Here is a 27,233-nt window from a genome sequence, read left to right on the forward strand (position 1 = left end):
CGCATACATGGCCAATAAAGCTGATTCTGATTCTGATACCATTACTTTATTTCAAAATACTATAGTATGACTTCATTCGATGTACTATACTGTGACTTTTTCCGACATACTATTTTCTGTTTTTTTAAAAATCATTTCCACATTCTGTGCCATGACCTTTTTTATTTATTTTGATATACTATACTGTTTTTTTATTACTTTTTTCGAAAATTCTATACTATCACTTTTTTCGACATAGTACATTATGACTCTTTTTCAACATACTATAATATGACTTATTCTGACATGCAACACTATGACTATGACATTTCTCTACATTTTATACTATCACTTTTTTATTTACTTTTTTTAACAAGCGATACTATGACACTTTTTTTTGGGACTTTGGACATGTGTTGCTAATACTTTTTATGACTTTTTCTACAGACTATACTATGACTGTTTTTGATAAAGAACACTACGACTTCTTATGACTGTTTTTGACGTACCATACTATGACTTTTGAGTCACAGTATATATGCTATACCATGACTTTCAATCCTATATACTGAGTTTTTAGCCACCGAGTAGTAAGCAGTATTTCTGTCTGTCATTGTCTCCTCTATCAGGGTGCTCATTCAGGAGGAAGCAGCACTAGCTGTTCTCCCCGGTGCTGAAGGGGAGAGAAGGGATGGTTTGGGTTATATCAGCAACTTATTCCTCCCGAGCTGGCGGTGGTCCCAACACTCTAATCTGAAATAAAAGCTGAAAACAAACTGGACAGCAGATGGATTTCCACTATTTGCTTTAACTCTTCTCTCCAACCCTTGATAACATATTGTTTCGGCTAAAGTGTGGTTTGTTTGTGGTTAGTTATTTGAAGGAAGGGATTTCTTTACTGTCTGAAACACTTAATACAAAGGCAGTAATTCTCTTCATTTTTATTAGAAAGTACTACATATTAACTTCATAATTCTGTCAAATGACGTAGTAATATTACAACACCAAACCGTATTTCAATGTATTCAATTTTCATTACATGATAATAGGAAAGTGCAGTCTTCACAGGTAAAGCTACTCACTAACATGGAAGTGGTAACAGCTCTCCTGAGCTGTCCAGGTTTATTTCTTTGGTTGACTTAATGTACTGATTAGGGCTGTGACACTTCGTCAATAAAACTTCACAAAACAGTGAAAAATGGCCACCACAAGTTCTTTATTTTAACAGCCCAAAATAATCAATTCACTAACATATAAGACCAAGAAAAACAGCAACTCAAATTGTCCTTAAACAAGTCACAGTTTGGTGGCAAGTTGTTATTTTATTACCACAATCTTTTGATTTTTTCCAGCAAATATATAAAAAGCCTTCATAAGAAGGGAGTTATGACTGACTTCTACATTTTGGTTTCATTGTATTTCTGGCACAGAAATGGGTGCAACCTATTTAATTATACAATTGACATACTTCTGTACAGTCTTCATTTTATCATATACATGTATCTGTTCGCCTCCTGTAAGAGTAATGTCCCGACATCATTGCTATAGCTGTATTAAAGGCAGATAACTCCCCCAGGAGCACTTGAGAAGCCTTAATGTCTTCTCCATCACCTCCCTAAGCCTCTTTCTACCGGTCTACGTTGGCTCCAGCAGTCTCCGTCTTCCCCTCTCTCTCCCTGAGCAGGTGGCGGATGGAAGAGTTCTGCGTAGACAAGGTGCTGGACAGGAGCGGCATCAGGCTCCTGAAGCCCTCCCTCAACTCCTCCACGTGCTTCTCCAGGCTGTGGATGTGAGTGTCCAGCTCCCCCCTACAGCCCTGCACCTCTGCCAGCACGTCATACATCAGGGTTTGCATCTAGATTGGGGTTGATGTCCATGGGGGTTTATGTAGGTCCATATGGAGAAGAGAAAAAGAAAAGCCATTAGGGAATATTAGATGCTACTTTGTTGCGGGTTTGCCAGTTTGAGATGGAAAATGATACATTCACTTGCCTCTCTCACCTTGCCAATGTCCACCAGTGTGTTCCCCTGGTCCACCAGAATGATCTTCTCTATCTTCACCTTGCGCAGCCTGCAGACACAATTATGTAGGTGCTACAGGAGGTTAGTATGATAGTGCTACTTTTATGATGTAAAAAAATGTGATGAGAAGAGAAATAATAAAATACATTCAGTCGATTTTTGAGTGTACTGCTGATTAACACTATTTCTTTGCAATGCATTGCACAAAGGAGATGGAGGGGCTACTAACAGGCGGGTAAAATGAATTAATTGTGGATGGTGTGAAACAGCTCCAAAGAAATCATGGAAAACAAAACAACAAAGTGTTAACACTTTTTTATTTGAATATGTTTTGTATCATAGTGTAAAATATATAATGTTAAACTATTAAATGTTAAATTATGTTATTTGTATATACTAAATGCTACGACAGTGTACTATGAGGAGGATGTGGCACATACTGTAGAATTGGTATGTTTAATGGATTTGGGACGCAGCACCAGAAAGGCTGTAGCATCAAAAGAACAGTGTGTCTTATTCCTTACGACTCAACTACTCAGCTGCAAGAGAAATCATTTCTTTCTCAGAGGACACAGAGTCTCATTTCATTTCGAGAATATCTCAAATTCTCAGGACATAAAACAAACTGCAAAGCTAAAACTACTGTATACTGTGACTTCTTTCATGACATGTAATAATTATTAGTTGTTCAGTAACTGTGAAGTCATACTATACAATGACTTTTACAGTATTATTTAATGTGTTTTTTTCCTGGCATATATACCATGACTTTTAATCTCTTAGTAAACTGTGATTTTTGATGATTTTTTAATGACGTTTTTAAGGCATACTATGCTGTGACTATTTCATGGCATGCTATATTTCGGATTTTTATGACATTTTGATTGCATACTGAACTGAAGTTTTTAATGATACTTTCATGACGTACAATACTATGAATTTTTCATGACATACTATGCTATGGCATGTTTATCACTTCGTTAAATCACATATACTATGACTTTTTATGGCATAACATACTGTTATTTTTTATTATCAGATTTATGATTTACTAAATTCTGACTTTTTAAATAACATTTTTATGGCATACTATACGATGACCTATTTTCATATAATATGACCTTTTTTATTTCTTTTTTTATGGAACACTGTGGCAAACATACTACGCAAAGAGTTTTTTAACAGCATTTGTATGACTTGCTATACATTAGTAAGACATGAGACACTAAGACATTTCATGACATTTCTTATTGAAATATTTTACTATGATTTTTTAGGGCATACTATCCTATGCCTAAAACTCATTTTATGACTTTTTATGGCACGCTATACCGAAATTTTGTATGAATATTTCATGCCATACAATTCTATGAATATTTTAATTATATTTAAATGGCATTATGACTTTTATATGGCATCATTATTGCACACTAAACTATAGCTGCATTCCGGTTCACAGTGTACGTAAACAGTGCTCCTGCTCCCTGTTTGGGGAATGTCGGTTCAGGGAACTTCCTTTGACAAAAGTCAGAACACACAACGTCACCAACGCAGACACACGATACAATCACTGTCTTTATGGCATTTTTATGACATACCATACAGTGATCTTTTTAAATCGCATTTTATAGACTTTTTGATTACTTTTCATGGCACACTACATAATGACATTTTTATGGCATAACAATACTACAGCATAATAAACTATGACAGCTTTGATGAATAACAAAAAAACAGATGTTCATGTCAATTGGTTTAAAAGAACAGTGTGTAGGATTAAGGGGGTTTAAAAATAATATACATATTGTTATTCATAACATTACTGTCTAATCCTCGAAACTAAGAATTGTTGTGTTTGCATTACCTTAGAGCAGGGGCCTCAAACTCGTCTTCACTCTGGGCCACATCAGCATCACGGTCGCCCTCAGAGGGCCGGTTGTAAATGTAAGACTGTGTAAATGTAACTACTCCTAACATCTTGGTAAATAACTGTCTCTGCATTTGATTATTGTTTATTCAAGTGTACAAATATTGTACATGCAGTTATATAAATGTAGAAATATATTTAAGCACATTTCTGTGATTATAACTTAAATCCTTTTAATTTAGGGTTAAGAAACCCACATTACTCAACCAAACATTTAAAGAAAATAGCAAAGACAAATATCAAACTCAAGTTAATACATTAACTTTGTTCAATGCTTAAAATCCTTTCAAGGGTGCGTTTGCACAATCCCACGTGAAGTATTTCATGTGTTGTAAAGCCACGTTTAAAGTCGTCTTCAATGTACTCACAATACATTTCCATGTCAAATGTAAGTATGAAGAGCTGCTTCTATGACTGTGTTTAAGTATCTCAGAATTATGACTTTCTATCTCAGAATTTCGATTATGGGGATATTTTTATTCTCAAGTCTAACTTTTTATTTATTTATTTATTTATAACTTTTTTTTAACGGGAAGGGTGAGCGGAGGGGTATTCAGTTGGATGCCATCTGCAACCTCACCACCACCAGATGCAACAAAATACTACACACTACTCCTTTACAATGTTTACGTCGGTACACTATTTGTCAGGATGTAGAACTAATCAGGCATTCAATGATGAACAGGTTCATACTATTATGCATCTAGCACATGGAGCAAGTAAAGTGAAAAGGCAGGTAAAACAGCTTTATAATAGGGTTAAGTGTCTTACTGGTGGATGGCCAGAAGCAGCTTCCGTTGATGCATGCGGACTCTGCTGTGGTCTCTCTCTCTTGACAGCTTAGTGTGTTTGTAGATAAGCCAAGTCTCTCTCAGCACATTTGCTGCAGCAATTTTTATCTGGAGAAAGGATGAAGAAAATCTGTCAGGATTGTTATTTTATGTTTATGCATATGACCTGAGAGCACTGTTATTTACTGCAAAAATACTGCACAACCCCGACATAATAAACTCAGTGCACTACCATCCTTTTGTCCCATATTCCACTTTCAAGAATGATTTATTTCTGCACTGTAAAACAAAAAGAAATAAATCAGCTTGTAAGGTGAGATAATTCTTCTGTTTTCCAAATGAAAGTATCTGGTTTTAGAGTTTATATGTGGTATCTGAAGTGTGCAAGGATAAAACTACACACTAAGCTGTTGCATAACAAAAAGAGAATTAGTCATAGTCTGTACAAAATCTCTCTCACCTTTGGGCCTATTTATTATTAATATGGAAAATAAAGCCAGACTATCGGTATATACTGTACCCTCTTGGTGATGTGCGAGTCCATCATGAAGTTGTGAACATGTTTCTCTGCTCTGGTCAACTCCAGCTTCCTGGCAACCACCGCCACCACCAGGACTGTGCAGCCAGCTCCCTATAAAAGAATTAGACACTTTTATTAGGATTTACAGTGAGAATTTTACGATACTATCAACACAGTGTCAACTCTCTGTCTCACCATTATCCCAGTGAGGAGACAGATGCTGCGACCGCAGTAGGTGTGAGGCACCACGTCTCCGTAACCGATGGACAAGAAGGTGACAGAGACCATCCACAAGGCCTCCATGTAGTTGCTACTCAGGTCCCTGTAGTTGTGGTGTCTGTAGGGATTAAAAGGATATTATACTACTATATTTTCATGTAGCTTATATTCTGTCTTTTTCTGGTCTTAAATGAACTTGTCTGATTGCTGCAGCTGAATAGAGTGCCGCAGGGATGAGCCCGAAAACCTGGAACATTAATATCTACTCTACTTTCACATTACTGATGATTTCTTTACCCTCTCCTAGTTTACTTTGCATTTCATATTATAAAACCACCAATATTCATCCCCAAAGAAACCTCATATTATCAACACCAAGTCAACAGCAGAGTGAACATTGGATTTGTTTGCATTGAAGTAATGCTGTGTATATGCGAATATTTGGATGATAATGAAGTATAAAATGTACCGGCCTTGAGCGCTACAGACACCACTACAGATTCAGCGGTTGGCAGATCACCACTTACCTCTCACAAACATGTAAACCCCACGCTGCCACAATCCACAGAGAGACACTGAAAATCATCAGCACAGTCCCGGGGTAGGTGGTCATTAGTGTTTTCCCCACAAACCGGGTGTTGAAGTGTATCTAAAGATAACAAACGGGGATACATTTGCGTCATGATTTTCACAGTAGGGGCCTGTACTTAGCCGGGCAATTTAGGAGAGCACCTGTCAGGTTGTGATTATATAATACAGAGGAGATGAGGGAAAAGAAAACTTGTTGTCCGTCTGCCTTGATACACGGGTAGTAGGTTTGGCATTGCGGTGGGGGAGACAAAGGTCATTTTCATCACTCTTAAATACATTTATAAGGGAAGGGATTAGTCAGGTGCATATTATATTATCAACTGCGGAAAAGAAAGCAGGCAAGCGAAGGAGAGCTAGCGAGGGACGTAATCGACCACTGACACCACCGGGGTTCATGGGGGTGAAGCCGTCATAGTCACACCTCTACAGACCCCTCAGCCCACCTAGACATAAGACATAAACAGATGTGCATGAGATGTTCATAGAGGAAACCCAGCCCAAATCACTGTCCAAAATATAAACTTTAACATCCCATGAATCATGTCCCTTAGCAGGTTTCTGCACAGTTTTTTTTAATTATATCAAAATTGACAGTGCAAATCCTCTTTCATTTAAAAGTGTGCGATCTCTTCACGGTACTCTCCAAGGCAGTTTAAGCCCCTGATTCTGTAGGCAGCACTACGGGTGACCTCCCACCTTGTTGAGCGCTCCAATGCTGCGGGATGCGGTGTCAGTGAAGAGGCGGCTGTGCAGCATCATGGCCCGGCCCAGCAGGTAGAGCCTCAGGAACATGGGCAGAGCCAGCACGATCTCCAGCTCCGTCTCCGACAGGGTCAGGCGACTCGCGGTGTGTTGGAAGGTCTCCTGGAAGTACGCCGCCAGACCCACCGGGTACGGATGAATGGCCGACGCTGCCAGCTCCAGGCCTAGCAGAGCCAAACGATTGGTTGTCATGGCAATCCGCCAATCCTCTGCACCAATGTCGTGAACGTAGAGCTGGAGAGATGGGGAGAGATGAGCATCTAACCTGGATCCAAGGTAAATCTGGAGGTCACACGATTGTTAAATGTAAACTCCACCGATTTAACACAACGTTAACTGCGTATGTACAAACCTTTGTGTTAAGCCTTTCGCGGCTCCAGAGGGAGCTTCACAAAGTTAGAATATAAGCAAATAAATTGCTTCAAGTTGATGTCACAAAGAACTCTGGTTCTTCTGCTCTCTTCTTTAAAATGCCCAAAATGAGTCTGACAATGTTTGTGCTCTTTTAAAGGACTACAAAAAGAAAATGTGTTTCTGTTTCACACAGTGATTTTCATTTTCTCTGACTTTCCTTTCAATGTTCGCTTTCTGCTTGTGAAATATTGCACTCTTTCGCTTCTAAAAATCCACCAAAGGAAACAGAGTGAGAGTGAATAATCACTGTTTGGTTTGCTCACAGTACCGTGACCTGTGATGAGTCGGCCTAAGTAGACTTTTCTCAACTTTACAAGGACTAAAAGGTTGAGCACCACTGCATGTAGAAACCTAGAAGCCTCTCAATGGTACTATTTTCAGTTCCCCATGAAATGACTATCCGGGAGGTGATTCCTCCATTACAAATATGTACTGCTTCAGCCACAGATTTTCAGAGAGAGCCTCAGTTTGAAAGAATGTCCCTGGAGGAGAACTTGGGGAAAATAAGAGCTAATAGCACCGTTATGAACAGACATTACCTGAACCTCACAGCAATGGTACGCTATGATGAGGCCCAGCAGGATGATCGTAGAAAAACTGATGATGGACTTGAGTGCGAGGGAGTAGACGGAGCTCTGTGGGTAAGACACACACACACACACACACACACACACACACACACACACACACACACACACACACACACACACACACACACACACACACACACACACACACACACACACAACATCATCATCAAGCTGATAGCTGTTTGTCATTACAAAGCTCAATCTAAATGGCATCCTTGATCCTCTATAACCTTGTAATCTTACATAAATTTGATAATCCATGTGCATGATGTAATGACCATCTTATAGGCACACTGTGCATTTTCCTGCAGTCGGTGGGAGATCAAGTCTCAACATATTTTCCAGTGCGGCCCAGATATAAAGATCCAAAAATAGAGGAAGTACAACAAAAAAAAATCAATTAACAGGTTTTTTTCTCTGAGAAATTAAGTGAAAAGTGTGATATGTTATGACTCAAAATCCAATTATCTAGCCGACTCAGTACAGAAAAGATGATAACTACTGATGCAGTTTGATTTCTTTTCTTGAAAAATCCCTTTTTTGATTATTGCAAAACCTTTACATTCACATTCCTCAAAGGATTTCTCAGGGTCTCAGTGTGGGGGGTTTCCTGTCTTTCTGACCTTGCTGTAGACGCTCCAGGAGAGCTCTGTCTCCGTCACCATCAACAACATCCCGAATATCCCCACTGCCAAGGCGCAGTCGTTCAGCCGCTGCCTCCTCAAAAAGAGAGCCCTCCTGCGGACCAGCCGCTGCCCGATGTTTTGGGTCTTCCAGAATGAGTCATCTTTGGAGTCTTTCTTGTGTTTCGGGCTGGTTTGGGAACTGGGATTGGGGTTCGGACCGGGACACTCGACTCCTGGCAGAAGGCCTTTGGTGTCAGTCGGGTCCTGGCGATGCTGGAACGTCTCGTTGTGATGCTGGAAGTCGTCATCTTTGCTGGTGATGATGATCTCCGGTAGACTCTGGCGGTCGTGCATCTCCAAAGAAATGTTGCCTGACTTGCGGCGCCCTCTGCACTCAACATCCTTGACCTCTATGTGGGACCTGCAGGGGCCCTTAAAGGGTGACCCGCAGGGAGATACGGGGACGTCAGTGAAAGAGGTGACTTTCTCCTGGAGTCTGTGAGCTGCTGCGTTTTGGGCTTTGCACTGGTGATTACACTCCTTGTGTGCTGGATTTTGCCTCCTCCCCCCTGACCTTTTCTCACACTTCTTCTCTTTGCCTTTGTCTCCCCTCCTGTTGGAGCGAGGTGAAGCTGTGACATAAAGGTGGCCGTTGTATAAAGGTGTGGTGGCCATGGCCTGGGTTCTGTCCAGCCACACGGGGTGATCGGCTGACATTTGGACTGTGCGGTGTATCCCGCACTGCAGAGAGCAGGTCTGAGTTGGAGGAACCATCCTCGGCGGGAGGAGGGGACGCTGGTCCTCCACATCGTCTCCATCCACCACTGACATGTTCATAGAGGGTGAGTGCTCCATGGCGAGAGAGTCTCCAGGTGATAATTCACCGGGTCTTTTTAAGAGGTTTGAACGGAGAAGGAGTGAGAGGGACAGACGACAATGTTAGCGGCAAGTGAGGTTTAACAGATAAGAACAACGCTGTGAAAGAAAACTACAGGTACAAGAAAGATCCTGTGATTAATAGCTTCGTCATCAGAGAAGATTTCTACTTGTTAAGTTTGCTGATGCGCATTTTTATTCTGAATTGTATTATTTTGTATTTATCTGTTTATTATATCATTTTAGAATTACGTAAAATCTGAATAGCAGCAAAATAATCTAAAATGTTCACAAATGTTTGTTTTATAGTAATCAATATTTAGTCACAAACTTTACTGGAGTGTAAGCTGAAAGCAGTTCAAATATTTTCTATTTCAACACAGCTTTTTCTTTTTTTATTCTTACCTTCTCAAGTCAGGTTTTCCAGTATGTGAGGAAGAAGAAGAAGAAGAAAAGGCCTCAACTCTCACAGCAACTGTTTTATCTGGAAATTATTTTAGTATTCAATCTTTTTACGGTCCTGAAGGTCACATCCGCCTGAGTCACAAAGAGATAAAGTGAACTCAAACGCACCACTTTCATTCGGAAGTTTAAATTCAAAGTTGAACCGCAAGAACTGATCAAGCTGCGGGATCAAATCAAAATATTCCAAACGTCCCTGCTCTGCATGTATAAACTTTCCAGCAATCCTTTAGCTGCCTCAGCATCACGGAGCCCCTCCCACAGAGTCAAGCTGAGGTTGTGAACTTCTCCTGCATATGACGCCATACGAGGCAAATACCCGTAGAAATCCATTACATTTTCAGGCATGTATCTCCTTGTCTGGCTTTGTACGATTGTCCACCATCAGGACATCTTCCTTAAAGCTGGAGGGGCTTATTGACTGCAAAGTATCTAAGTTGCAGATGTTGCATTGAGCAAAGGCAAAGAATGAGTCATCTGTCTGTGTTTTTTTTAGCTGGGATTGGCAGATTTCCTCCTCCCTATGTGTGTGTGTGTGTGTGTGTGTGTGTGTGTGTGTGTGTGTGTGTGTGTGTGGGGGGGGGGGGGGGGGGGGGGGGGGGTATATCCGCTTATACATTGGTGTCAAAACTCGGCCTGAAATTCATTCTTAGAAGAAATGCTATTATATCACTTTTCATTTGTAATTCCTTCATTGCAAGTGGGTTATAGGATATATATATATAGTCTTTTTTCCTTTTTTATTAAATAAATCTAACCTTCAAAAGAGAATAACTTCACTCAATATCAATTCAGCAGATTAGTATTGCAGATTAATCAAGTGAGACAGAGATCTGATACTTATGAGCTTACGAAATATCAAATATGTCACTCCTTAAGCGAACAATATGCACAGAGGAGGGTAGAGTATTAAGCATTAAAGTCCTAACAATGACATTCAGCATCATTTATTTATCTAAATCCTTGTGACAGATGGGTCTACAGATAACATGGCCCCCTCCCAGTGGAAAGACCCAAGGAGCAAAGGGGTGGGCGGAGCGCGTATGGGTAGTGGCAGGATAAAGAAAGGCATTATCTAATCTGAAGACATGCATTTAAAGACAGATATAGAGGGTGAATGAGGCTGGTTCATTTGCAGATGTGGGACAGCAAAAACCTGGTGGTAGTCTGATCAGACAGTCTGACATCCTTCCAGATGTAAAATAGATTAATTATGCTAAAACTACTACGTTCCACTCTGAGACTTAGCCAGATGCTGTCTCGATTTCTTTGTTTTGATATTCTGCGGGCAGGAAGCTCCCAACTGTCTGTGCCTCAGAGCGTGACTGTCAACACCACAAACCCTTACGGATGGTGTCTGGTAAATACAGACCACATCTCACATCCTTGCAGAGAACTAGATCCTAAAATATGACTATTCAGTCTGCTGAAGCAAGACTCACTCTGAAAAAGACTACAAAATCTCCTTAAATTAAGTTGTCCTTTAAATAACAAGATGCTGAAAGGATATATGCACATCTGCCATGTGCTTGTAAATCCTGGCCGCTGTGGTTAGTGGCTAAGTCTGTCAATTCTTTTTGCCCCTGTGGCCGATCGCCAGGAGCTTTTCAATTAGTATCCTCCATTGCAAATCATCGTTTGGCAGCTAAAAGAGTGAAATGAAACTGGTATTGTAGGTCAACTAATTGCTGTGGCAAATCTACTTTGCGCTAAATCTCGAGTGCGTGTCAGTTTCATCTTCTGGTCAGGATATTAATTGCTTCAGTCTGATCCGTTGGTCAAAAGATAAAAAACCTCCCATTAGGATGCAAACGGCAGTAAGAAATGATTGTGCTTTAAAGGTCAAAAGTCACGATTAGGTTTAAATGAATAGTTTGACCTTTTGGGGAATGTCCTTATTTGCCAAGAGATAGATAAGAAAATGTGTACCACTCTCATGTCGGCCCCTTGCGCATTACCGTTACATTTGAGTCACATATATAAGCTTTATTTTGCACACAGTTATAGAAAGTATTATTAATATATAAATTATATACAAATAGAACTGATAATGAATGTGTTACATTTTGGTTCATTTTTTGAACTGGTTAAACATTTTATTAATTGTGCAGCAAACTGTGTTTTTTGTTTCAGAGTCTTTAAGAATTCTAGAAAAACTTTCAGAACAGGAAGTTTTGTTAAACTTAATTAACTACCTTTTGGGTTTTTCAAAGATCACATGCTATTTACCAGAAATGAAATACAACAATTGCAAGAACATATCGATGACCATAAATAGAGAGTATAACATTACAGTCAACATATCACAACATTCTCAAACGAGCACTTTTTCATTTTAATCTACACTGTAAATGGGTAAAAGGTTGAATATCCTTCTCTCACTATATGTAAACAACTAGGCTTTCATCCTAATGATTCAGACTCCTCTTTCACGACACAGTGTATTCACATTACGTATTTTCAAAGTAAATTGAATCCAATAGCAAAATATGCATCAAGAAATTGGAGGAACAAATATTAACCAGTAGACTCAACAGAAATGACTTCATGCCTCATTTCTCATTGAAAACTACAACCAGGAAATCGTTCCTGTGAGGTTGCCAATCAACCAGCGGAGACTCCAGGAAGTCACTGCACCCGGCCAAGAAATAGTCCACCATAAAACCACAACGGGTCCTTTTTACACGTCATATTAAAGAAACAAGGCATGCCACGTAAATTACAGAGTTTAAAAGGTGGGCAGAGTTTGTTTATTACCTCTGAACAAAACCAAGCTAGCTGTTTCCCCCTGTTTCCAGTCTTTATGCTAAGCTAACTGTCTCATGGCTGCAGCTTTATAGTGTTCAGGTTTTGCCAAGGAAGAAGACAACGTGGAATGAAAAGAAGGAATACATCTGGTTCTGCACCGTCGACATTGATACAGCGGCACGATGCTAAAGTGGTGGACAGCAGTCTACAATTTCCCAATTTCTCCAGGGCTTGTTGGTGCAGGAGGACATAGTTGTCTATTAGAAGAGAACTTCATCTACTCAACTCCATTCAAGACTAAAAAGGCCAATCTCTACAAATCAGACGTCACAGGCGGGTGGATGTATGTGCTGGTTTTGTCGATAATACCCTATTAAGTGGAGGGGACGTGTCAGCGTAGGAGAGGGCCTAATCCAATCAGCAGAGTAATTAAAATTACACAGCACAGCAGCCCTGATGGCTGCAATGCCAGGGACGGCATTCAGCATTTAGAACAGTGAGGGATGAGCTGTCATGCCAGGTCAGAGTGGTGGCCATCACTGCTGCTGTGCAATGAGCATCAATCACGATCAGGAACAGCAAAAAAAAAAAGGGGAAAAAAGAGCTGTTCAGAGAGTGGCACCATATTATCGTCCACATGATGTTCACAATCCTCATTATCTCCGTCCAGCTCTCATCATCATTAATATGGCTTCAATCCACAACCCCGCTCAGTGTTTCCGTTCATCTGCCTGCATTCTGACCTAATGAGCCTCTTCACAGCGTTGGATCTCATCATGTTCTCGTTTCATTCAGCCTGATTTCTTCCTCGTTAATTTACACCATCGCATCACTCTCTCTGCCAGTGTTGCACGAGCTCCAGCCAGCATGCAGTCTGAAAAGAAACCACCAGATGTCACACACGCCTCGGTGCCTTCAATCTGTGTTTTTATGAAGCCTAATGAATTTTTGTTTTTTGGCAGCGTGTCACACTGGTGCTTGGCGCATAACAGCACAAGGAGCTGCTTCTTTTTTCTTTCTTTTTTTTTTTTTTTACACTTTCACGAGATGAACTCAAAGTCAGTTTTGCACACGTTTTTTTTAGCAGCAATACTGCCGGGATGCAGCAGCAACAGGGTTCTTCTCCTCTGATGATACGTTGCTGATGCACAATGTGTGTCCTCACTCCAGGCTTGATGCAGTTTTCTCTGCTTTCACCGGCGACTTAGCCATCCTTCTCTTCTCCTCCGAGGGCCACTCTCCATCTCCTGTGTGTGCAGCCGAGCATGACTCCGTAGCTCGGGAGCGCCCTGGATGTGCGACAGGCTGCCTCGGAGAAGGGGTAATTCCGAAGGGCAGAGCAAGTAATAGGGTAATCTATTATACAGTCCAACTCTTCCTCCTCTCTTGCCCCCCCCCCATCCTCTCCCTCCTCCCTCCTCACTCTCCCAGTCTTTCGGTTTCTCGCTGCCTCTGCCCTTGCATCAGCATTTCGTGAGGACAAATGAGAAGTAGAGTTTAACTATGCACATTCCCGATGCCCTCCTGCAGAGCCCAGCACTTTCGCAATTAAACGGGAGTCCATCGCCCCTATATGACTCAAGGCTCACCCCCCCCCACCGAGTGGGAGCCGCTCACACACAGACGCACACATTTACAGTCTGGCAGTGCCGTTACCACTGTGGTGTGTTATCATGTGTGTAACCAGCTGCCATATATTTGGGATTGCATGTTGCGCTGCACGTGTTAACCAGCCATAACACATGGATATTAAAAGGGAATGAAATGCATGGGATTTTAAATGAGGTTTCAAACAATGATTCATCTTTTACAATTCTCTTCTTCACATATAGAGAAAGGGGATGGGAGACGTTAAATGCAGAGGGGATTCATTTTTTCCCATATTTTTTTCCAATACTGCTGTTTTTTGTGCTCAGTTTTCACACAAAAAATGGCAGTGAGAGATAAAAGCATATCTAAATCATTCTCTTTTTTTGTTGTCTATGAGCTGCTTTACCACCTTTTTCTGGACATAAACCTTTTTCCTTTTCACACTTTTTCACTCAATTCTCCGGTGGCGTTTACAATGTTGTGCATCATCTGTTTCTATTGTCTTGAAAAAGGTCAACTCATGGCGACAGACCAATCAAAAGCTCTCCCTCCTCCACCTCCTGCTCTTTCTTCAACCCCATTCTCCCCCATCACTGACATTTTTCTCCCCCGTGCTCTCCATTTTAGTTCCACCTCCCAGAGAGACAAGGAGACAGAGAGACAGAGAGAGAGAGAGAGAGAGAGAGCCCACAGCCATCATCTCCTCCTCCTCCTCCTCCTCTTCCTCCCCTTGCGCTCCCTCTCTTCCAGCACACGCTCACACTCCTTCCCTCTGATGCCGACTGGATGCAGAACGGGGGATCTCCAGCAGCTTCCTTAATCTGTCCTCCCAACCCTCCTCCTCCTCCTCCTCCTCCTCCTCCTCCTCCTCATCCTCCTCCTCCTCCTTCAACATCCGGAGCTTCTCCTCCTCTGCCTCCTATTTTCTCCTGCTCCCCACCACCAAGATGTGGCACTCGGTGGCTCTGCTCCTCTCTGGATTCTCAGCTTTGATTCACGGTGAGCCTGAACGACTCTCTCTCTACGTCTTTCATGATGTTTTCAGAATTTCAGCAGCGGCACTTTAGTCTCAAAGTGTGATTTTGTAGGGAATTCAGGAATTGGAGTCGGTTTTGATGGAATAAGAATTCAAAGTAGAGAAAAAAAAGACTCCAGGAGAAGAAAAGTGAAAGCTGGCTCACCTGGTTGCTTTTTTTGTTGAAATCTCTAGGATTTTTCCAAAATTGTGTTCCTGTTTCTTTGGATGTACATGACCTCGGGGATGGATGCCACTACAGGAGACATTTAAACGGGCAGATTGACAGAAACAGTGTGTAGAGAAATCGGAGCAGTCATAACATTTCATTGCTTTTCTTTCCTCGTTCCACAAGCCTCTTTCCGTCTAAATCTGTGTGCATGACAGGAGATTTTACCCCCACAGAAAGCAGTTCACGGATCAGTTAAATTGCACATATAGATCGGCTCTTCTGTCTTGCCTCCCCTGTTGTGTTGAGGACGCGTTACTGCAGCTGAGCTGACGGAGCTCTAAGCAACAGAAGTGAATATAAAGGCTGACAGAGCTGAGAGGAAAACAGGCGAACTTTCCCCACAGGCAGACGTACCCGCAATGAGACGCTGTTCTTTTTGTTTGTGTTTTCAAGAGGAGGTTTTCGTACCAGAAAGTGCAGCAAAGAAAAGACAAGGGGGGAAAAAAAGTTTCAGACTATACTGATGAGACACTGGGTTTAAGGAAAGGGCTCCAGGGCTTTTCCATGACTCTGCTTTGAATGAAACCATCTTTCAATGCGTGAACATTTTGCCACTGCTATACCGCGACTTAAACCTGTTATGTTCTTTGCACTAGAGCCCCTTGAACCCTGACGTTCTCCACAAATAAGCTTCAAAGTCAGAAACAAAAGGAATCTTCCACATTGTTCAACAATGTCTCACACACAGTATGTTCAGCATCTGGCATCAGCATCATTTTTTTTAATTGCTTTACTATTGCACTGACTGGAGACATCTTAGATGTTTTGAGCATCATTTAATATAATAATTTCCTTGTACTTGAGCATGGTATAAACGGTAGATTAAGAAACCTTTAAAAACTAGAATTAGGGCAAAGCTCGGCTGTGTTACGATGGTCCCACTGATTGGAAACTACAGCAACATTCTTAATTCATTCTGAATTGGTCTGCACATTTGTGGTTCACAGTTTGCTTCAGTTAGCGCATAAATAAATCTATTTAATATTTTATGTGTATTAGGTCTGAACACTTCAAACTAACCTCATTATACAACCATTAGTGCCAATTACCCCCTAATAAGGTTTCTCACTATTTCTAATTACTTTTTGTTTACCGGCTGTTCTGCGCGCTCTCTCTGAATCTCTGACTGACTGACTGACTGAGATGCTGGATCTCTCTTCCTTTGCGAAACCATAAAAGTCAAGATAAGTGTGAATAGTGGTGATAACATTTCTTTTTTTTATATTTCTGCAAATTTCATCATTAAACCCCGTTTCGCTTATCTTTTTAGTCTTGTTCTTCGGGCACTGATAGATAAGGGAGTTCAGTTCCTTAGAGCTAAATCTTCTGGTTTGATCTGCAACATTACTTTTATTTTTTTATTATGAGTATCCGTCCCTGCCTGAATATACTCCCACCCAAAAGTCTCATTTGAATCCCTAGTGATGGTTTTTCTTGAAGATTGGTGTCCTTTTTATTCGCTACGCAGAAAACACAAATCTGCTATTAAGGGCTTTATAGGGGACCTGGACTTTAACATACAGTGTGGAGTGCAGCTTGTTTTCCCAGATTTATATAGATATTATACATTTGTCTGCCTCTTTAGTGTCGTTGCAGGGTCCTCACCAGAGGAACCTGTTGAAGAACCTCCTGAAGGACTACAACCGGATGGAGCGGCCGGTGGGCAACGACTCCCACCCGCTCACCGTCATCTTCACCCTGAGCATGGTACAGATCATGGACGTGGTAGGTGTCTACAGACGCCATCAAATACATGATGACGTTTGAAAGTTGTTTCTTGGAGAACAATAATAATAGGAGACTTTTTCCAGTGTTTTCGGGATTTGGAGATAAAAAATGTTTCTTTAATCTTAAATAGGGAAAATAGTTTCTACTCTTTGGCTCTATTCGAAGAAAATAAATGTGCAATTCTTTTTGAATTTATATTTTGTAGGATGAGAAGAACCAGGTTCTCACCACTAACATGTGGCTACGGATGGTAAGGACCCCCGAAAAGACACGATAATGAATTTGTTGCTCGGTGATTTTTATCTGAACTAGTAAATTAAGATCATGGTTGAGATTCAGAGGAGAGGGATTTCAAAATGAAGGTCAAAATGTGAATCTAACGATATCTCTAATACTTAGAAGAAAGTGGAGATGTTTTCAGAAACAGCTCACCTTTTTGACTGTAAGGTAATAAACCGATTTATGTCCTTGATAAATATGAATCTTACATGTAAACTCAGGGGATTGAAGATAAAGTAGCCTGCCTGTACTGCAGTGCATCGGGATACAGACTGTATCTGCCTCTGTGTGTTTAAGAGTTGGTTCGACCACTATCTCCAGTGGAACCAGAGCGAACATCCCGGAGTGAAGAACCTCCGCTTCACCACAGACCAGGTCTGGACACCAGACATCCTGCTCTACAACAGGTAAAAGACGGATAAACAACACAACTCGTGCCTCTTACAAACACACATTATATTTCAACAAGTAGTGTCACTTCCTTCCCTGTCCTTCCTCAGTGCAGATGACGACTTTGACTCCACCTTTAAGACCAATGTTCTGGTGAACTCCAGCGGCTACGCCGAGTACCTGCCTCCAGGTGAAGTAACTTATTTCTTTTTCATTGGCTCACGCTCTCACTCTTCTTCATTCCTTTCTCCCTTTCCCGTCATCCTGTCCGATGCAGAGGCAGCATCTCATTCTGCAATATCTGCATGTCTCAACTGTTTGTACATTTAACATTAATATTTTATTAGAATAAAACAGCATCGCTTGTTTCTCACTGGTTACAGATCCTCAGCGCTGTGAGCAACACCTATAAATAGGAGGCGCACGCTTCCTCCGTTTTCTGTCATAACCCAAATGCAAGAGTGTGCAAGTGTGCAAGTAATATAGTAATAGTAACATAGCGGCTCCCCTGGGTTTCCACGGATCTTTACTTTACTTTGCATTCCTTTGTACACCAGCAGCAGGCTGGATTGAGGTGAAAAGGCCGTCTGAAGTAAAAGTCGAGGACTGTCTGCTGAAAAAGCCACAGTATCAATTCTATCCAGTGGTCCATGTTTATTAATAAGGTGCTGCGGAATTTAAATACAGCTCCTAATGCTGTGATTTGGATCAGAGTCAACAAGGGAAAAATAAAGAGATAGTGCCCTGCTTTGGTAGAATAAGGACAAGAGATTGTGCTAGAAAAGATGATGAGAAAGAGAACAGGGAGAGATGGACTAAATAAAACAAAATGAAGAGAAAAGGGAAAGAGAATATGCAGCCAACCAGCTTGTTTTTTTGACTCCCTCACACAAGCCTGGTTGCAATTTGTGAGGTGTTTTTGGGCTGTTATGATCAGCAAATAAAAGGCAACAGGTCTGTGGGTAGCAGGCATGGAGAAGGAGCTTGACAAACGGTAAATAATTTAAAGGTGGAGGATCTCAGGTGTTTGCTGCACACCATCATTTGTAGAAAAACCTAGCTTTGCAGAGGTAAAGGCGTCATGTTTGGGTTTAATGGTTTACCGGGAGATAAGGCGTAAGAGGGTTTGGCTCCTATCTTGATCGGGGGACATTTGCAAACGGGCAACCTTGTCTCCCGGTCTTGTAATGCCTTCTTGATTTTCAGAATGATGGAGTTTTATTTTGGGAGCCGTGCTGCGAGAGAGAAAGAGAGAAAGAGAGAGAGAGAGAGAGAGAGAGAGAGAGAAAGAGAGAGAGAGGGATTATTAAGTCGCAGAAAAATCCAGGTGTCTTTTTCTTGTGAGCGTTGCTTCAAGGTTACCGGATATCTGTGATGAGAGGCAGGGTACAAAATCATACTGTGCACGAAGGAGAACGGATCAGTGGACTGCAAAGGTAGACAGAACTACTAATTAAAGGTTTAGTGCCACAGAGGCTCATAACATGAGTAATTATAAAGACACCGTCCTCATGTAGCAAAGACAACAACCGGGTGTCAGTAACTGGATTTGAGAGAGCAAGGAGTGTATAAAAAGGAAATTTATTGATACCACTTACATCGGTGTCATTTTTGTGATCAACCTCTGCTTTCAAAGCAGCCTTCAACCCGCTAACCTCCACTCTCTGTCGGCTGATTTGCATAATCGGCAGCTTCATAACGAATGTCTCTGGCTGTAAGTCCTCGATGGCATTTTGGTTCTGCGTGCCTCTGAACGTCTCAACAGGGCTTGATTCATTTATTTCAGTAATTACTTTAAGGGCTGCAGTTTGCCAGCGACCACTGCGAAGATCCTTGTGATTCTTCGTTGGGGGGGGGGTGGACACCAGCGTACAACATACACATGTGAGGGCATTTGATTTGCATAATAAAAGCGGCATTATGATCAGAGCAGGGTGCACAATCTCATTTTGCAGTGTCACTGTTGGTGTTTCCTTCTATGGCCGAGGCTCAGCTGACAGCTGTGAGCGCAGAGCCGAGTTTCTGAAGCCTGCGGGTGACAACCCTGCTGCCAAGTTGTTGTTTTCTTTAAAGACATTTCTTTGATGGTTGGTTGTTTCTAACGTAGTCTTTGCTTTCACCTCTCTAGCCTCCAAACTCAATTTTAAAATAGAGAGAGAAAACTCTCTGTAGACAATGTTAATAAAAACCCTATGACAGTGCGTACTCTTGGTTGTGATGCGGCACATTCCACACCGTATAAAAATGTAAGGTGCTTGAGTTCAGAACTCAGTCATTGGAGCTGGATGGATATGAAATGAGTGAATGATTCTTTCTGACTAGCTACTTGATATTCAGGACAGGTTTTCTTTACAAGTGGGTCCTCCGGGTGATTTTTCACCTTGTCACCTCTGCACTAAACTGCAAAGGTCAACGCTGTCATTTAGTCAATTGAGCTTTAACCGTCTGCCTCCTGTTCTCTTGTCTTTTCCTCAGGAATCTTTATGAGCACTTGCAACGTGGACGTTCGCTGGTTCCCTTTCGACATCCAGAAGTGTGAGCTGAAGTTCGGCTCTTGGACGTACGACGGCTGGTTGCTGGACCTCCAGATGAACGACGCTGACATCTCAGGCTACATGACCAATGGAGAGTGGGACTTAATTGGTGAGAACGGTGAAACATTTACATCGCATCCTCATGTCAAACATCCAGGCACAGAGCAGACGAGTCAATTTCTCTCCGTCACTGTTCCTCCAGGAGTTCCCGGCACCAGAAGCGAGAACTTCTACGATTGTTGTAAGGAGCCTTACCCGGATGTGACGTTTGTTGTGACAATACGGCGGCGGACGCTCTACTACGCCCTTAACCTGCTCATTCCCTGTGTGTTGCTGTCTTCGATGACCCTGCTCATCTTTGTGCTGCCAGCTGACTCTGGGGAGAAGATCTCACTGGGTGAGTAGATCACAAAGATGGTGGAGGAAATAGATGGACAAAAAGGCAAACAACCACACAGGAAGTGGGAAAAGAAAGCTGGATTAGTTAGATGTAGATGTCTGTTTTTGACATGCACACACAGCGAGGTGCAGGCAAAATGTGAGCTTCAAAATGAAAACACGTTGCACAGCGTTTCTTTCTATCTTGCATTCATCGTGGTGGTGTCTGAGGTTGTCTCCGGTTTCATCACTTAAAGTCCATCGGTCATTCATAATTCCTGTTACAGGTGTGTGTTTTATGAGGAAGGACATGCACACAATTAAAAAAAAGATAATGTTGTGATCTCTTGTATAAGTCACATGAAACCGAAAACAACCTCAGATAACACAATTAGAAGTTTGGTGAGGTTAATAAAACACGGCGTACAGGAGACGAGTTGCATCACGGACTAAATGTAAAATCTACATTGAAAAGGCAACCGCACACTGTCCATCACCAGCCTACCCATGGAGCGTCCATGGCCAAATCATATCTCCAACTTGGGAGCTGTCATGCTCCGTGGTTTGTAGAACTGAAGCGTTCCCAAAAAGGAAACCTTCCTAGTATAAAGGCGAAAAGAAAGGAAGCGGTGGTGCTGAAGACTATGCGGGGCGTCGATGAAAGAGGCACCGGGAGAGAGGGTGGAGCCGAGAGAGGAGAGGGATTACAAGATGAAATAGAGAGATGAGAAATGTGAGGAGGAGGAGGAACAGGCACAGATGGGTGTGGGAAGGTAGAGAAATGGGGACGCAGACAGGAGAAGAATTTGAAAAGGATGAGACAGGACAGCACAAAAGAGAGAGGGAGGACTGATGGGAGGTGGGAGACAACCGAATCGCACAATAATAAGCTGGAAGAGAGAGAGAGGGAGGAAGCAGTGGCGCCATCAAACAGGAGCTGCAAATACATTTTAATATCCGTCCCAACCTGTTTAGCGCACAAGATGGATGATGTTCAACTCATCCCACACCAGACTCCAGATTATCTAACCTTGCATTGAAAGGATAGTTCCATTGATCATATGCCATTGGCAACAATTTTGATAATCAATTATTTGTTTCAACCATTTAAAAACTAAAAAAAGCTAAATTATCTGGTTTCGTCCTCTGAAATGTTTATTGAAAATTGATTATCTTTCGGGTTTTTTTCACACAAAAAAAACATTTTAATAAGTCAACTTGGGCTATGGAAACTACTATGGGATTTCTTACTATTTTCTAACATTTTACACACAAAACAATGAATTACTTTATCAAGATAATATCAGCAGATTAATAATAATTAAAAAAAAGTTAATTGCAGTCCTATTTCAGACATTAGAATATTGCCTGGTCTTTGTACCAGTCCCATCACTCACCATATACACCATAATAATAATAATGAATCATTAATGTTTATGCTTTTTCGTCGATACTTATGTCTGACTGAGAGGGAACTCAGAGGGAAGCCGTGGCAGCTTTGTCAAAGCATATCCTTAACCTCAATACAGGATGCATTACGCAGCATTTCTCCACAGAAAATAATGCCAAGCCTTACACACACGGCCAATTAACCTATCGATGTAATTAAGCCTAGTGAATTGATTAGAGGGAGAGCTTACACACGGCCTTCCAGGAAAAGTCACTCCGCTTGATGGAGAAGACACGGGGACCAAATGGCTGGGCCTTTAGTGTGACAGGGGCACGCTTTTAAAAAGAATAAGTGTCATTTCTAAGACAGAACGCAACATAAAGGAAGCATTTTTAATTTTCTTAATGTCCTTAAAGGACGATCATATTTTATCTCTCGGCCAAGGAGTTTAATTCATTGCTTCTGCATGGGGACAGTTATGCCAACAAAGCACTCCTTAAATTCAGTGAGACAGATAGTGTGGAGGTGGATAAATGAAGATGTAGATGAGTTTCAGTGCAGGAGCGTGTGTGTGTGTGTGTGTGTGTGTGTGTGTGTGTGTATGTGTGTTCTCATACAGAAAGCAGAGTTTGGACAACTTTAAAAAATGGCTATTTGCTGTGTGGAAGTGCTTTTTGTTGTAGAGCTACAAAAACATAAAAAAGTAATTTATCGTATGAGCATTAGCTGGTCATTTACATAAATCGAACGTGTTCTCGTCCCGAGTGCAACCATTTATCAAAACGCCAAACACACGCTCTCACAGGAACGTGCCACTACTCAGGGGAGGGGACTAAACCACGGTATTGATTGCTTAACTAAATGTAGTTCCAACATGAAGTTCTCATATCTATCTATCTATCTATCTATCTCTCTCTGTATCTATGTATCTATCTATCTATCTATCTATGTATCTATCTATCTATGTATCTATCTATCTATGTATCTATCTATCTATGTATCTATCTATCTGTCTAACTATGTATCTCTCTATCTATATATCTATCTGCCTATCTATCTATCTACGCATCTCTCTATCTATATATCTATGTATCTATCTATCTATGTATCTATCTATATATCTATGTATCTCTCTATCCGTCTATCTATGTATCTATGTATCTATATATCTATGTAGCTATATATCTATATATCTATGTATCTATCTCTCTATCCGTCTATCTATATATCTATGTATCTCTCTATCTATGTATCTATATATCTATATATCTATGTATCTATACATCTATATATCTATGTATCTATATATCTATCTGCAGGCATCACTGTCTTGCTGTCCCTGACGGTTTTCATGTTGCTGGTCGCAGAGATCATGCCAGCCACGTCTGACTCCGTCCCTCTTATAGGTATGTGACAGACAGTGTGCGTTTGTGCGTGCGTGTGCATGTTTTTCACGAGCGGTTCACATGGTCCTTTATGAGCAAGTTCTTTAACTAGACATATGACACATTGCTACAACAACATGTAACGAATGTCAATATAAAATCAAGACGTCTTCGACTGGCAGTGAAAAGTAAATCAATGTGTGGTCTTGCCTGTTAATTCTCCCCGTAGTAATTCCAAGAGGTGCACAGAAGGAACTAGCTTCTGGTTGACTTCTGGTGGTTGTGTGTTAGCATGACAACATGTGCTAATTAGCACTAAACAAAAATGACAGCTGAGGCTAATGGGAATATCATCAGCATTACAGCAGAATGATGTTTGCAGGTGTCAATTAATAAACCAAAATGGATGGATTGACACTGACTTGATGATGGCTCAACACAATAAGTTCCAAAGTCATTACAATTTATCTTGAGGGGGACATTGTCTGTGCAAAATGTCATGGCAATAGTTGTGTTGCCGTATTTGGTTGCATTGCATCCCTCCAGTAGTTGAGTTATTTCTGTCTGAGCTGACCAACATCTGCTTTAAGATCCTCTATTCACAGACTCTCGTCTTTGGAACAGAAAAACACAATTACAACAAACTACTAGACAGTGGCAAAGCTACAAAATGCCAAACAAACATAATTTTCACCATCTGCTCGCCTTAAAGTTTAACTGGCTAAATTGATTGCACATGCCTGGATATATTATATTTTGCCAGCTGAGATTGCAGCCAGCGACAGATGCAAGGCCACATTTGTCATTAAAAACTTCAGAAAACTTATAATCACTGGAGGGCTGCTTTTAGCATATTTCCTTTAATTAAAAAGCTATCCATATGCAGTCTTAATCTTGCTTTTACAAACACAATGTTGAGACTAGCAGGCAGCGGGTGCAGGTCGGTAGCAGGTCACAGGTTGGCACGAGGATATTTTACCACGGATGTATTCATTTTGACATAAATAGTGGAGAAACTGAACATGAAAATATGGCCAAAGTGGCTGTCAATATGCAAGTAGGTATTACATTGTGTGTGAAATGAAACCTAACACTGTTCCATAATCTACTCCGTCTCAGGTCAGTACTTCGCCAGTATAATGATCATTGTTGGGATGTCAGTCATTGCCACAGTGGTGGTACTGCAGTATCATCACCACGATCCAAATGGGGGCAACATGCCAAAATGGGTGAGTCTTAGAGCTCAGACTCTTCATCATAACCTGAAGTGTATTATCAGTTCCACACATCGTGCTGTCCAGCCGGTTAATTACTGTTAATGGTTGGTCTCCCTACTTCAGACGTGATAATCTCAATTTAACATCATTATTCAATATCGTATCATGCTCTGCCATTTTCATTTCATCTGTCAGTGCTACCTGCGCTCCTCTGCCAGTTTCCTTTCCACTTTTCACTCTCCGACTTCCCCGGCTATGACTCATTCGGCAGTGTCAGTCTGCAAAGGGCTCGCCACAGACTTTAACAGGAGTGTTTTTCAAAGAGCTCTGAATGCGTAGGCGGTTTGATTTGACTCATTCCCTCTTCTTTAGTTTTTCTGGCCTTCTGTTAAACGCAAAACAATTTGAAATGTGGAAAAAAAGGTCTGAAATAATGACATGGCATATGCAAATGATATGCTATTGTTTAAAAACCCTAGAATTGTAATCAGCAAATGAAATATAGGAAAACATTGTTGAGCTTTTTAAAAATTGACAGGTCAACATTTATCGATATTTGTACAAAAAGCCAGGCTGCATGAGAATGCAGATGCCGCATTTATCGACACATTGAAGGACGTTCTGTTGATGAATGGCCTGTTAAGACAGTCCGACGGCCAATTAACAAGCTAATTGATATGGTCCGGATGAGAGCACTGAACCAGCACAGTTCATAATTGCAGCCTGGACAAAAACAACATCAACAGCAGCAGCAGCAGCAACAGGGACCGTTACCTAGACAGTAAACACACTCGGTGGAGACTTCATCCCGCAGTCATCTGGACATTAGCTTCTCATTAGATGCCCATCTGGCAGCTGTTGGACTAAAACGCCCCTTTCAGGGGACATGTAGTCTCTTTCCAAGGGAGTTTTGTTTTCATGTTGAGGAAACAGGAGAAGAATAGAACAAGCTTTACTCAACTCAACTTGCAAGCAGCTCATCTTCCCTTTATTCTAATGCTGCAGTTAACTGAGACAATATTGGAGGCTCACTACACTGTAATCTGACAGTCAATCTCAATAATTCCACCGTTTGAATGGAATGCTGTCTTTGTAAGTATCCTCTCTGCTGGAAATACGGTTACAGCGAAAAATCTTCTCTGCCTCAGGCACTTTAACTGGGCGTCCCTGGCGAGGATCTCATACTTCTACTTATGCAAGTGCAGCTGCATTTTTAAACAAGCTGCAAGGTTGGAAATATTATTACGAACATCAATCCACGACAAATGAGGCTATTCACCCGGCTTAACTGAAGGTCAAAATGTGTAGTTATCATTGTTTAGTGGCCCTCAATGCTTTGCAGCTTTCTCATTATTTCCCTTTGCTTCCTGGTAGGCTTTTATGCTCTTCTGCTCGGCTACCTCCTGTCCTCCACTCTCATCTTTACATATCTCAGTTTCTCTCTCTTTCTCCCTGCAGGTGCAGCTCGTCTTGCTGCAGTGGGTAGCGTGGTTCTTGCGTATGAAGCGACCAGGAGAGAATGACGACCCCGAGCGGCCCCCGTGTGCCCCCCACTTGCGGCGCTGCTCCTCGGGCTCCCAGAGTGGAAGCATCCCGAATCCACCGGACCCCACCCTCCATCCACTGCACCCACAGAACCTGGCTCCTCTCCATGCGGGGCATCCTCACTTCCACGTCCAATCGAGCGCCAACAACAACGGGAACCTTCTTTACATGGGCTACCAGAGCATGGAGGACCCTTCAATTCTCTCAGAGCCTCTCCAGAGAAATAACATCTGCACGGGGCCTCTGCGGGTACCAGGTAGCCCGCCTCCTCACCTCCCATCTCAGTTCTGCAGCTCCCCACCACCTCCCATCCCCAATATGGACACTGTAGGCTGCCCCAGCACTGTCTCCAGTGGTGGGGGCTTTGGAGGTGGACCCGGAGGGCTTGGCGGGTGCTCGAATGCAGGGATAGGAGACCCCCAGCTACAGGCCATCTTGGAGGAGGTGCGTTACATGGCAGACCGTTTCCGGGAGCAGGACGAAACCGAGAGCGTGGCCGACCAGTGGAAATTTGCAGGGGCTGTGATCGATCGTCTATGCCTGGTGGCGTTCAGCGTTTTCAACATCATATGCACCATCTCTATCCTCATGTCAGCTCCCAACTTTGTGGACGCCATTTCAAAAGACTTTGTTTGAAAGCAAAGGGGAAAAAGGAGGAGGAGAAGCGTGAAGAAAAGGATGACGGGAATTAAATAGAGGATGAAGGATCGAGTGGGCCCGGATCCAAGGAAACACAATTTCCAGCGGACTGTAAGCTCTGTGATTTGTGATTGCAAGGAAATTGGAAATAGTAAAAACAACAAAAAAAAAAGATTTTCTTTGCAATACATTCTGTTTTGTAACCGATTTATAAGAAGAAAACAGACGAGAAAAGGGGTACCGAGTGAACTTAAAGTGAGACTAGGGTGAGCAGGGTGCTTTATCGGATTCTTGACCAGGTGAAATGGATTCAAAGACTTTAACCACAAAGATGAGGAAGAAAGAAAGAAGAAGCAAGAGAAGAGTATTAGTCACAAGCAAGCT

The 27,233-nt window shown here is 41.8% G+C and overlaps 2 protein-coding genes across 2 annotated transcripts; one reads left to right on the top strand and one right to left on the bottom strand.

The window, feature by feature from the left end:
* Positions 1–1,606: 1,606 nt before the first annotated feature.
* Positions 1,607–9,296, bottom strand: LOC306708409 (small conductance calcium-activated potassium channel protein 1-like; the record flags this gene model as incomplete). Its single annotated transcript, XM_079176245.1, has 9 exons — positions 1,607–1,834; positions 1,981–2,050; positions 4,700–4,827; positions 5,240–5,350; positions 5,435–5,576; positions 5,986–6,107; positions 6,746–7,045; positions 7,765–7,860; positions 8,439–9,296. 9 exons carry the CDS (start codon positions 9,294–9,296, stop codon positions 1,607–1,609), a joined length of 2,055 nt encoding a protein of 684 aa, XP_079032371.1.
* Positions 9,297–15,064: 5,768 nt separating this feature from the next.
* Positions 15,065–26,846, top strand: chrna11 (cholinergic receptor, nicotinic, alpha 11; the record flags this gene model as incomplete). The annotated part of the gene is made up of 10 exons (XM_079175861.1): positions 15,065–15,116; positions 16,950–17,089; positions 17,298–17,342; positions 17,669–17,778; positions 17,872–17,951; positions 20,237–20,404; positions 20,498–20,692; positions 23,383–23,469; positions 24,568–24,677; positions 26,124–26,846. 10 exons carry the CDS (start codon positions 15,065–15,067, stop codon positions 26,844–26,846), a joined length of 1,710 nt encoding a protein of 569 aa, XP_079031987.1.
* Positions 26,847–27,233: the final 387 nt, after the last annotated feature.

This window comes from Pholis gunnellus (assembly GCF_910591455.1).
Source record: "Pholis gunnellus genome assembly, chromosome: 16".
Taxonomy (NCBI): domain Eukaryota; kingdom Metazoa; phylum Chordata; class Actinopteri; order Perciformes; family Pholidae; genus Pholis; species Pholis gunnellus.